Here is a 13,034-nt window from a genome sequence, read left to right as displayed (position 1 = left end):
GCTACTTTATTATGTCGCTGCTGCTTTGTTGATTAAGTATTAAACATACACATCAACAGTTTTTTTTGTAATTTCGTATATACCCCCCGTATATTTTTGTAAATCTGCTTCTTTTGGCTTTTGCTTGAATGCCCAAAGCTATAGACATTCAGAGTCCTGGTACTGTTTTACTTCTTAGTGTTACTTTGATGGTTTCTCCAAAAGGATGTTTATTTGAATACCGAAACTTCCAAATTTATGGCGCATAGTTCTATGGACGCTTTACTAGTTTGCATTAAGAGACTGAAATTATCTAGCAAATATAAATATGCCTGTTTCGAATGAGATAGATTCGCTGCCTCTTGAGTTTGGGTTTATACGAATTTTAGTACTCACAATAGATGTATTATGGATGTGACAGCAGATAGGCTGGATAAGATTGACTTGCAGCATAACATTTTTTCGCAATTTTTGTACATAGCATCATCTGTGACAAGGCATTATGGAAATGCGAACAATTTTGTCTTCTCAGGAAGATCATACAAACGCTTTATTGAAAAATATCTCCGATGTCCGTTATACATGCCATTCCCTGAAAAGAAGCAATAGAATTATTTTTATTAATATATTTACCCCCTTTCTAGTTGAATGAGTCTAGGGTTCGAACTAAAGAACTTTTCGAATTGTTACGAGCCTTAGCTCTAATTTTGATTATCAGATGTAGTAGATATGTTAAATTGTCAAGCGAGGATGTTGAATCTTTGTATGTTTTTATCAGACTTATTGATCTTTTTGTATATCCGCACTCTAACAATAAAGGTCGCTTTTTTTATTAAGGTTTCAGCTCTTGGTCGACGAAAGTGTTTGTTTAAAAATGAAATATCTTATTTCATTTATTTTATCCAAAACTGATGCTGGTAATTTATCAAAACTTAATCAAAAGCAAGTATAGATTATTCAACTACTTTTCAAAGTCAAAAACGTCGTCTAACCAGTTTTTCGTCCAGTTTTTCCGACTCAATCAAGTAAAAATACCATCTCTTGTTTATTGAGTTTGCTTATTACATCTGGATCAAAAGAAGCTATAAAAAAGCACCTGAATAATGTCACTGTATGGATTATTGCTCAAGATTATACCCTGAGACCCTCATCTATAGGCGTTCTTTTTCAAACAATTCAGAAATACCCAGAAAACTTTAGACTATGAAAAGAGTGTGCTGCCATTGAATGCACAGTTTAGTCAATGGCTTGTTCGTCTAGCCAATACATGACAACAGATAGATACAAGAAGGCCAATGGTACATCGCCTTCTAAAGGTAGAACATCGTCTTACGACACAGGCCAAAATTTCATATTAATACCGTGTCGATTCTAGCTATCTGGTTAAAACAAATTCTTTTTACTTCAAATTACCCTATACAACCAAACTTGAAGACGTCTATTATTGGTTACTGTCTTCGAGTAATTGAACAGTTTAAAATTAGATTTGATATGGAGCTTACCTGTAATAATTTTTGATTCAGAATACGCTAATTTTTCTGTTTACGAAGCTATAAGAATTTTAAAACGTTATTTGCCAAATAGATTGCAATCTTGTTGAACAAGTTTTTCCAAGCATCAAGAAAATATTTAACTTAAAATGGTACATTGGCGCACCAAGAAATACCGTCTATATATTTCTTGCCATTCTTGAGTTTATAATGCATCACGAAAGCCTGGTTTCATATCATGCCGAATTTTTTTTGAGACGCTACTTTCAAAAAGTGCTTCCTGTCTGTTTTCAAGAAGTTGTTGTTGCTTATGAAACCTTGCGGTTTTGCTGTTCCAACAAAATTCTGCTATTGAAACACACCAACTTTTTTGACCAACATTTCGAATAATCATACATTTGATGGCGTGGCATACTCTTCTTTTCGAAGGCGAATTTTTAGAACTCATTGTAATGTTTGTAAATCCAAGGGCCTTTATAGAAGTTTTCCGTACAATTCTGGACTTACCTTTGATAACAGCAGCCATGGAAGCCGTTAGTCCAGAACTTGGAAGTGCTTTGGTTCCTCAATCAGATTATGCAAAAAATGACAAATACTGCTTACTTTTTAATTTTTTACTGGGAAAAGAAGGTAGTCCTGCCGCCAATTTTTGGAATTCTATCAATAGATCATTTCTTGAACAATTTTGGCTTGACATCAAATTAACATCGAGAATACTAGGTTCGGCTGAATGCGCATTAAAACTCTTAAAAGCTTACTTTAAAATTCTTTTACAAAATGGAGAAATGGCTGATTTTTTGAAAATTATACCTATTATCATAGAAAAAATGGAATTGCTATTTCCGCTCAACGTATTTGAAGAGAAAGCAAGGGAAATTTTGATTGAAAATTTATTAAAAATTTGCAAAAAATATCCAAGTACAATTATCATTCTCCAAAAACTAGTTTTAAAGCATATCGATAATTTAATAAGAACAAAGGATGACGAAATCGTTCTCTATTTAATTTATGTTATTGGAGAATACACAAATTCGGAATCAACAGCACTTTGTACAACTAAACACGTAATAGAAGAATACGAAAATGCCTTAGAACATTTAGTAGACGTGGCTATATCTAGATCTACCCAATATATAAACAAACAATCAACTTTTGGTTTTGATTCTTTTGAGCAAGCGTACAATACGAGGCTAGCGCTCTGTTTGACATTCGCATTGACGAAGTTTGCTGTAAGGTATCCAAATCTTTCTTCTCGTATAGAGATTTGTCTTATGAAATTTCTGAATCATGCTGGAACGTTTCATCCTACATTAATTCAGTTTGTTCATCTGCATCTAAATATTTTAAAACATCCAAGCTTGGCCCATATCATTTTGAATACGCCTCCCGTAGATAAAGCTATTCCGAGACATATAGACCAAAATTCATCTTTATCGTTCCTTTTGCATCCATTAGTAGTTCCAAGTGATCCAATCCCTCCAACGAATTTACATGATTTTAAAATATGACCAAAATCTAACAAGGTAGTTGATATTTATATAGATAATGCATATGTAGAGTCATGAAATCAGGAGGATGCCGTTATATAATTTTCCCTAATACGAACATCAAGTCATGTGTTACTGCGCACGTATTAAATTTGCGATAAACGATACCTTAGTACATACATAATTCAGATATATGCAAGTAAAAAATAATAATAAAATATCAGTATTATGAATTTTAGATGCATATTAAGGCAAAGATATAATACGTTCGTACTCTAGCCAATGACATATTCATCGATTATTCTATACAGTATCACATGTTCAAAATTCAATTGAAAAAAATTTCCATTCAAAAAGTCTATGCAAGAAAAATATTCCATCTAGCAGACGTTACTCAACTCTCATAAATTTTTTACCATTTTATTCATGAAAAGGTTACCATGTTGTATATGGTTTTCGGTGCAATTTGCTAAATTTCATTGTCTTTAGCACACACATCTAGCAGTAATTTTGCAATTTTTCAAAATTAATCGAAATGCAGTATGAATGCAATTTTTAGTACTGCAACCCATTAACAACACGCAGAGATATTTATTGAAAAGTGAATCTTTCATATAATCTGAATTGAAGTATACAGTTTGTTTGACAGATTGTTTTTTTATTCAAAGGCCCAATAATGCTCACATGCTGAAGCTTTAGTAGAACGTTTTGTTGTAGTTCATAGTTGTTTCTTGCTCCAGGTAGCATATATTCACATTTCTAATTTTATCAAATTTACAAAATGTTGAGCCATACGAGAAAAGCAAATATTATTCCCGGAATATAAAAAACAAGCGTAGCAATCAAGGCTATTAATGTGTATATGACCAATTTCTGATTATCCCATCCTCTTTCATAACCTTAGATTAAAAACCTCAGTAATAAAGTATCTTCTAATGTGAATTAAGGAATATACACGTACCGATTATAGGAACGGCCACAAAAGGTATGACAATACATAAGACGACATCTTTTACCACCGAGGCATCATTTTCTTTCTAGCGTAAAATGTGTCAAAACCACATCCTGAGATACGAGGAAGAAATACGTTTTGCTATATTTAGCTCAAAAATACGTACAGGGACGGACATGTTGCTAAAGAGTGATCTTTTCTAAATAGTTTGTGTTTGCGAATTATAATGGGCTATTTAACACACAAGCTATTTTTTATATATTTATGAATTTCTAAAATTGAGGTAATTATGAAATAATTGGTAACATCAACAAGCATTTCAGCTTGTAATGTTAAACAATTCGTTGCATGATAATATAGCAAAGGTCTGTAGGTCTTTTTTGGCCTCGAGTTTTTTTTTCAAGACAAAGAGTGCTGTCCTTCTTTCTTCTAACGCATATAAATTAGTTGGGTTAATTTCAAGTGCCTTACTACAAAATTCAATGGTTTGTTGCCACTTTCCGTGCAGAGAGGCAAGTTTTCCAAGATGAGCCCAAGAATGAGAACACTGGTGATTTTTCCTCGGTTTAGTTTTGTAATGCGTATCCAATCTTGCATAGCTAAATCTAATTTACCTATTTCATAGTAACACCAGGCACGGGATGCAAGAACTTCTGCTAAAACAGAAAAAGGTTGTGTTGAAACAGTCATACCAGTGACTGCCCATAGAACTGAATTTTCATTTTTTTGCCGGTTGCTGCAGAGTAAATGAGAAAATTTCCTAAATTTTTAGGTGAGGGATTTGTTATGCTACCAGTTAACCTGTAACCTTGCATATGGTCATCGCCATAGGATTCGTTTCTGATTTGGCTGATAGTTTTTTGAAATTTATTTTGCAGCTTTATATTTTGAGAAGCATCAGTGTAAAGCTCCGGGGACTGTTCTAGCAAGTGGATTATAGATGTGTAAACTTCAGATGCTTCGCTTTTTTCTCCGTGCATTTTCAGTGAATCAGCATATGATAATTTAAATTCTAATCTATTCTTCATTTGGCTATTGGATTCTTGAAAAACCTTGACCGCCTTTCCCCACTTACATAGTTTCATATAGCTCACACCAATTCTGTACAAAATATTTGAAATATCGAAATCGCTATAACTCGTCTCAGAATGAGATCTATTTATATCCGACTTTGAACTGTCCTGTTGACTGATCAACTGCAATGCATATTGAATGACTTGTCTAGCCAATTCAGGCTCTCTCCATGGTTCTTTGCATGCTTCCAAATGCTTCCATGTGTCATCGAATTTTTCAGCTATGTCTCTTGTATTCTTAGGCTGTTTTTGAATAGATAGAATTTGCTGTTGGCAGCTATAGAGACGATATCGATACTCGTTGCGCTTGCCCTTAAATAACCCGTTTTTACTAGGATAATAGTTTAAAACCGAATCTCTGGCTTGCAGAGCCAAAAAAAAACATTGCGGATACTGCATTCATCAAATAATAAGGTAGATAGTATTGCGAAAAAGAAGCCATAAGTTAAGTTATTCTGAAAGTTCTGTCGCCTGGCCGGATCCAGGCATTTAGTTTATTTTAGTCATAATCATCCGAATCATTCGCACCAAAAACCATTTAATTTTGATAGAATGTATCTTATCGTGCTATTATCGGCTGAAGATAACAAGATAACCGAACTATGTTGTTACTTACATAGGTAACGCAGTATTTACATAAATCTTCAGATGTGTGGTGTCCAGTGGTGCCGAATCATAACAATATAAATGATATAGAAATAGTACGTGTGTATTGAAATCCTGTAAAATTTAAACACACAGCTTTTACAATAGATATAGTATACTGGCAAAAATACTAAAGGACCCAAAGTTAATTGTAATGGATTATATATAAAAAAGTAAGAAAGGGCTTAGTACAAAGTAAATATAAGAAGTAGATGGAAGAGATATGGTGATATGCTTAAGGATAAAAATAAGCATAGCTGAACACAGACTTATTGCTTATGCTACATGATTTGTTTTGACAGATATACCTATGTGATGCCGGACTATAGGGTTTTGGCATATCTACACATTAAACTTCGATATGAATAAATATCTGAAGTGACTGCAATTAAAATTTGTATAGCCAACACATACGCATATATGCAGGATAAGGCCCAGTAAAACATTCTGATAGACTTTATCGATAGCCCTTCTGTTTTATGTTTAATCTCCTTTAATATTTGAATCTAATATTGCGAGCATTACCAAGTTCTTTTGTTACTGGTTGACTTACTGTTGTAGGTCACCTTTACTGGAGCAATCTATATGTGAATTCTCTAATATAGTTCTATCTTTTACAACAGCTCCAGGATCTAACCAATAACTACTGGAAAAATGGTTAGCTCTTTTCTTATTCTTGAGCCAGTGGCGCCACTAAAACAGTCGTACATGGCCACAGTCATTTCTCGAATATAGATAATTCTAACTATAATACTGAGTCTGAAGATAAAGAGTTTTGATATATATATTTGTTCAGCGTCTCTTATTACTCTAAAAACATGAAGACCCTATGGGTACGCAAAATTAAGGAAGAATCAATTGTTGTCTACTCATAAATCAGTTCTGGCAAAAATGATTCATAATTTTTGGTCTGCCGAAATATAATTTTTGTTTCTTATTTAGATGTCAGTTCTTTTAACAGAAGGTTAACACAAGGAAGTTTATTTTGTCGAATTGTCTCTAAGGTATTAGCAAAAATTAACATACATCAAAACAAGCGTGTGACGACGGAGGTTAGTAAGCAGAATGTAAGAATAATAGAAACAGCATACATAAAACCAAAATAAACTCTACATCAAAAGACACAAGGAGATAAAAAGAGACAATAGAGAGAAAAGAATAAGAGGATAAGTACAAGAGGATATCAGCAGCCTATGGATAATCAAATGCGCATGAAAGACAATAATATAGATGTCAGAATAGGCAATATTTAACCGAAAATAGAAGTGAAGATATATAGAGAATATTTGAAGGTGAGGTGAGAAGTTGTAAATACCTGAATGAATAGAGATAACGCTACAACAAAAAATAAACACAAATTAAATATCTAAGCAAAATAGAGCAAAAATTAAGATGAGAGGACATATTAAGGTGTTGAAATTTAGAAAATAGTAAAAATCAAACAAATATTGGCAAAGGTTTAAGAATTGGCATATCTAGATAAAGCCACTATTAAATGAGATTATGCTAATTCTGAAGCGTTATTTTCCATTGTATTAGTATTTATGTTTGAATGCATATATTTATACTTAGTGTGTACCAAACTGAGGAATCAGGTGCGAAAACTAGGTATTATATTTAAATTTAACTAAATGTATATGTAATTTTTTTGTCTTATTGAAATTTACTTCTAACAGATTTGCTGTCTACATCTGATTGTGGATACCATTGAATTTCTTATTCAACTTTGTTTTTTGATTCTTATTAAGTTTAATGAATTCTTGTTACCTCATTATTCGTGCAAAATAACAGTTTTGCACACTTTTCTTTAATACGAACTTATAGAAATCAGATCAAATGAAGTTATGATTTTCTGGTTCGCGTCAAAACCAAGATGAATACAAACCTCGCTATTGAATTTAGAAACCTACATCTTATGGAAGATGATTTGGTTTGTAGCTTTTTCTATTTAGGATAATAAAATGTAGTGTTCAGTGTGAAGAATAAAGTTCACGAGTTGAAAAATCTTTTTTTGTTACAAAAATAGCAGAGTATAATAGATCTAATTTATTTAATTCTCAACGCATTGATACATAAAGACGAATCTTACAAGGTCAAAAATTGGTCGCTAAGTCATAGAGAAAAACGTCTTAATGAATTGAACATTTATCTGGCGATCCGATTTTACTCAATATCAAACACTAAAAGTTAATTAGAGGTGTTGCTGAATGTGCAGATTAATCCTTAGCTTTAGTGCAGTTTTTCAGAAATAATACCCGAACTGCTTGATAAAATTGAATCGAATTATTAGATAAACTGTTATATAATAAAATCAGCTATTCTGTATTTCAAATAGCATGTGTAAGTGACTAGCTTATTGTAGACAGGTTGATCGTAATTGATCTTTAAATTGTTATGACGTCACCATGATATTTTTGTATAGATATGTGTGTGTTTAATTTATTAATAGATTTACGTTAACGACATGATGTTTTTTAATTTTTGAATAAAACCAAATCTATTTTATTTTACACCTGTTACTAATCATTTCTGGAAATTTTTTCTCATTGTTTGTTAAAGATGGTATCAATGTTAAAATTTTGTATAATTTTGTTGTTAGTAAGACCTTCGCTTTTACTGGCCGATGAAAAAGATTTTTTTAAAGATATAGTCTCTGCATTTCCAACTGTCGATCCTCAGCACGCATATCAAGATTATTGTAAATATAGCTGGGTAACATGGCATGTAATACTATTTTAAATTTTTTATTCGGCTTTATACCAATACTAACAGAGTTGTATTTTTTTAGCTCAAACAATACTGTAACTGCTATGTATGCCGGTTTGAATTTGAGCAGCTAATACTTAAAATAATGAATCTACTTGAGTTTTTTGACTTAAGATTTTGTTTTTATGTTCTTTTCTTGTACACTTTCAGAGAACTTAAAGATATCGCGTTGCATCAAAAATTACCAAGTTCTATTACGGAGCTCAGTGAATTGAAGAAGCTGTACGAGTTCTAATTGTGTAGTTAACAGATGGATAGATGCATTGCATAGATATTTATATATTCACTTTACTAACAGAAATTAAAAAATACTTTCAGATCAATCATTGGATGCTTTATTGAAGTAAACTGGGATGACATTAATAAACTAAAAAATTTGATAGCTTTGTACGCTTCTGCCATGGATATAGTAGTAATTATATCGACTTTTGGACTAACTTGTTTTTAGAACATTATCATCAAACTCATTTAGTGGAAAAATTCCGCGAATTAGCGTACCACTGAAATATTTGTACGTGACAGTAAAAATCCTTCAATTTTCAATTTTTGTCAGCATAATTAATATTAAAATTTTGTAGAGACCTTTCCTGTAATGAATTCACCCAGTTTCCGGATGAATTTCCTGAAAGTTTAGAAGAGATGTATGTTGAATCTATCTATAGAATATTACATCGTGTTCTAAGTCACTCTGTAAACCTAAGAGCTAAGTGATATTTTTTTAGCAATCTAGACAAAAATAAATTAAGTGGAGATTTCGCTAGTGTCAATTTTAAGTTAGAAAAATTGAGTATACTGTCCGTAGCATATCTTTTTTACATTTCGATCCTAGCACGTAGTTATATTTAACTAGTGATTTGATGACAGAAAAATTCGCTATAATTCATTAACAGGTGGTCTACCTGATTTTATTAAGAATTCAGCGTCACTGATTTATTTGTATGTAAAGGATCATATAAATTAGTCCTAACATTATTATAACCAAATATCTTTGAAAAATTAATTACTGTGAACTTGATTTCAAATTATTTTGTATTTTCTAACGGGATATTAAACAAATTGCAAAAAGAGATATTTCTTATAATAGCTTCACAAATTTCCCTGAAAATTTTCCAAGCAGTTTACATATCTTGTATGTCTAAGTAAACCAATTGGATCTTTCTTTGAACGATTATAGTCTGATAAAATTACTTTTAATATTTCAGAGGCTTATCAAATAATAAAATATTTGCAGACTTTGGTTCGATAGATTGTAAATTTACAAGATTAATTAGCCTGTCCGTAGTGATTTCAATTATTCTTAATCTACCTTGTATTATCATAGCTAATTTATGCTTATAGAAATCTACATGCCAATCAGCTAACTGGATCGATACCAGAATGTATCAATGAATTGGAAGATTTGTTGATTCTGTATGCAACTAGAACATTTTAATATTTTATCTATTTGTGCAGCAATTACTTACAATCAAATAGAAATCTAGGTCGAAACAATTTATCAGGAGATTTGTCGTCTTTTATTTTTCCAGATACCTTGGATATGATGTAAGTTAATTTATTTATTAAATTATTGATGAAGTACATTGATGAGCGTAACAATACTTACTTACCGTATATTTATTATAGAAATTTATCTCACAACAAGTTTACTGGGCATCTTCCTGATTCTATTTTTAGCAAAAAAAGGAGCTATATGTGTGTATAAAATTACCTTTGCTATATTTGATATATAATAACTTGCGATTTAAACAAATATGTGTGGATATTTATTTCAATAATCCACATTTGCACTATACGTTTGTTTGCTTGATCGTGTACACTTTTTGATAAGATTATTGATTACGATCTAACTATTTAAAATATTATTTTAGAAACTTATCTCATAACAACTTTACAGGTAATATTCCAAACATAACATTTATTGAATCTGTTAAAATCATGTAAGTGACCTCGTATAGGTCAATTCGTATTCATTTTGAGACATTAAAAACCAATTACGGCTAACGAGAACCTTTTTGATAGAGATTTATCTTATAACAATCTTACTGGTGAGATTCCAGATCTCTCACACGCGGTTAAATTAAATGAACTGTACGAAATGCATTTGATAAATTTTGTCAGTTTGCAAATTATAGCTACTACGTTATAGCAATATTTGTTTTTTCATCAGGCATGTACATATTAATAATTTGTGCTTTAAAACATTTATTTAGGTATTTGAACAATAATAATCTAGAAATCAATTGTAAAAATAAGAACTTTGGAAATACTCTATTAAAACCGAATACTTGGTACATAATATTAATTAAGAAAGCGTCTTTTTGTCTTCCTTTACTTACAACTTTTACCTAGTTATCTTCACAACAATATTATCTTGGAGAAAGATTGCCAGTCTAGTCTTTGTCTGCACAATATTTCCGAACCAGTAACAGCCTTGCCTGATCTCAATAGCTTTACTTTTGATGTTGGTATATGAATCATGTTGTTGTTTCTTGCTCGCATCTTTTGAGTTATCGATTATATTAAGTAAAAAGCATTCAGAAAATTTGAACCCCTTTATATACTGGAAAATATATTTCTGTTCGAATAATATACACATGAATTTATGAAAATTTGTATTAAGCTCCCATTTAAAGAAGATTGATATTAATACAAAATAATTAACGCCAAATAGAGTCTGACACATGCTCGACAACATTTATCGCACAGAGTGTTGTCTAAAAAATATATTGATGATGCTAGCAAACCATATATACATTGTTTATAGTCAATTTATGTGCTACAATACTGTTTTGTACTTATTCACAATTGATGTTTGACGAGTGCCTATCTATAAGCTGGTTTGGCATGCCATTCTAACTATATTTTGCTATGACCTGGCTTTAATACAGAAAAGTTTATACAAACCAGTCATAAAAAATCAGTATTATATTACATAATGACAAAAAATAAAATAATATAAACCCAAAAATATAAATAAATATAACGGTATGTAAATATTAGCAGAAATCAAGTATAGTTAAATAAGCGTATGTATAAAAGAAAGGACTAGGGTATTGCAAACAATATAAACAAACAAAAATGTAAAAAAAAAGTAAATATACAGGTGTAAAATTGTATAAATAAAGAATTAGTAAATGATAAAATTTGGATAGGCAAAGTGTATGTATGAATGTGAACTCACCAAGGATTAGGGTATGAAGTTGCTTCGAGAGAGCTGGGTGCATGGCACCAAACCTTTCAATCTATCGATTACCTTTGGCCCTGTCAAATACAATCTCGTAAGCTGTGGTATTTATCTATCAGCTAAAATTTCCAGATAGTCAATTCTGTTCTACAAAACCTTAAAAATTGAAAACTTGCAGGTCCCTATAATAATATTTTTTTATTTAACTTTTATTTGATGGGCGACAGTTCGGTTTCCCTAAAGTTTCTATGGACATATGTTATCACAGAAGGTCTGAACTTTCTGTTTTTATCTATGAGTGGTACAACCACAGGAATCCTTAACAAGATACGCTCGTTCAACTCAAGTTCGAAAATGTGCTAGATCTGACCCAGTTCTTTCTTTTCAGATAAAACGCATTTATAATATTGCTTTCTAGATACTATCTTCTGCATATAAGCTAAGTACATCAAAAAAAACGAGAAAAAGTACAATAGCTCTGATGTTGCATTCCCTAAACCCTCAGTCAAACAACACTTGACTGAATAGTCCTCAACTTAGTATCCATCCTGGCTCTTAGCTCAATTTACATTCACGTTCATATATCAATTCCCAGCTTAATATTTAGCATAGTTCAATTTTTGATGCTCAATTTAAAGTTCATTCTGGTAAATTTGATTGCTCATTCGCGCTCACTAGTTCAATATTCGTCAGTTCGATACTCTAATATTATATAGTTTGGACAAATTAGCCTAACGCCTAGTCCGCCATTGACTTCAATGAACCAACTCATCAATTCAACACTCAGCCTGGTGATTAAACCCTCAGCCTAATATGCACCACAATTTCAGCTCAGTAAGTGAAACTAATTTTGCAATATATTTTTCGTTATATCCATCTCTCTTAACTTTACAGATTATCATCTTGGAAACAGCATCTCTAGAAACAAAATTCATGTAAACTCTATGCTTTTAGTACCTCTATCGATCTTCAACATAAATAGCCCTAACTTGAGCTATTTTTTTGTCTATTATCATCAACTTCATTAATAGTCTATCAATTTCAAATTGGAACAGCCCTCTTCATATCTGTTTTACTTTTCTTTAACGAACGAATTTTTTTTTTACATTTCGTCCTTAGCGCTTGCCAAACTTGATGTGGCACATGAATCTTTGATACAAAAAAGAGCTAAAAACCTTCAACTCAGAATGGCCTTTGAAAAGATGATATATTCTCGGTACCTCGTATTGTATCCGACGTAATACAAAGTATATGTCAAACATATAAATGCAATAGCTCAAAATAATTTTAATAAACCGATTACTTGTCGTACTTTACATTACAATTACTCAATTTTTATCTTTCATTTTTTCAATTTGCGTTATCATTTTTTCCTTATTAAGCTAAAAAATCAATTAATTCATCTTTTAATAGATTACATCCTTCTTGATTTAAGTTCTCATCATTTGACAGCTTGCT

At 31.4% G+C, this 13,034-nt stretch overlaps 1 protein-coding gene across 1 annotated transcript; it reads left to right on the top strand.

Moving 5' to 3' along the window:
* Positions 1-7,904: 7,904 nt before the first annotated feature.
* On the top strand, positions 7,905-10,948 carry LOC126324747 (uncharacterized). Its single transcript, XM_049995093.1, has 18 exons — positions 7,905-7,966; positions 8,186-8,346; positions 8,415-8,438; positions 8,543-8,614; positions 8,711-8,779; positions 8,841-8,903; positions 8,971-9,033; positions 9,115-9,186; positions 9,257-9,328; positions 9,459-9,521; positions 9,595-9,666; positions 9,731-9,802; positions 9,866-9,934; positions 10,016-10,084; positions 10,261-10,329; positions 10,412-10,480; positions 10,603-10,680; positions 10,742-10,948. Exons 2-18 carry the CDS (start codon positions 8,186-8,188, stop codon positions 10,863-10,865), a joined length of 1,281 nt encoding a protein of 426 aa, XP_049851050.1. The 5' UTR covers positions 7,905-7,966; the 3' UTR covers positions 10,866-10,948.
* The last annotated feature ends 2,086 nt before the right edge of the window (positions 10,949-13,034 follow it).

Source organism: Schistocerca gregaria, unplaced genomic scaffold (assembly GCF_023897955.1).
Source record: "Schistocerca gregaria isolate iqSchGreg1 unplaced genomic scaffold, iqSchGreg1.2 ptg000892l, whole genome shotgun sequence".
In the NCBI taxonomy this organism is placed as follows: domain Eukaryota; kingdom Metazoa; phylum Arthropoda; class Insecta; order Orthoptera; family Acrididae; genus Schistocerca; species Schistocerca gregaria.
This window is presented reverse-complemented; position numbering and strand designations above follow the sequence as displayed.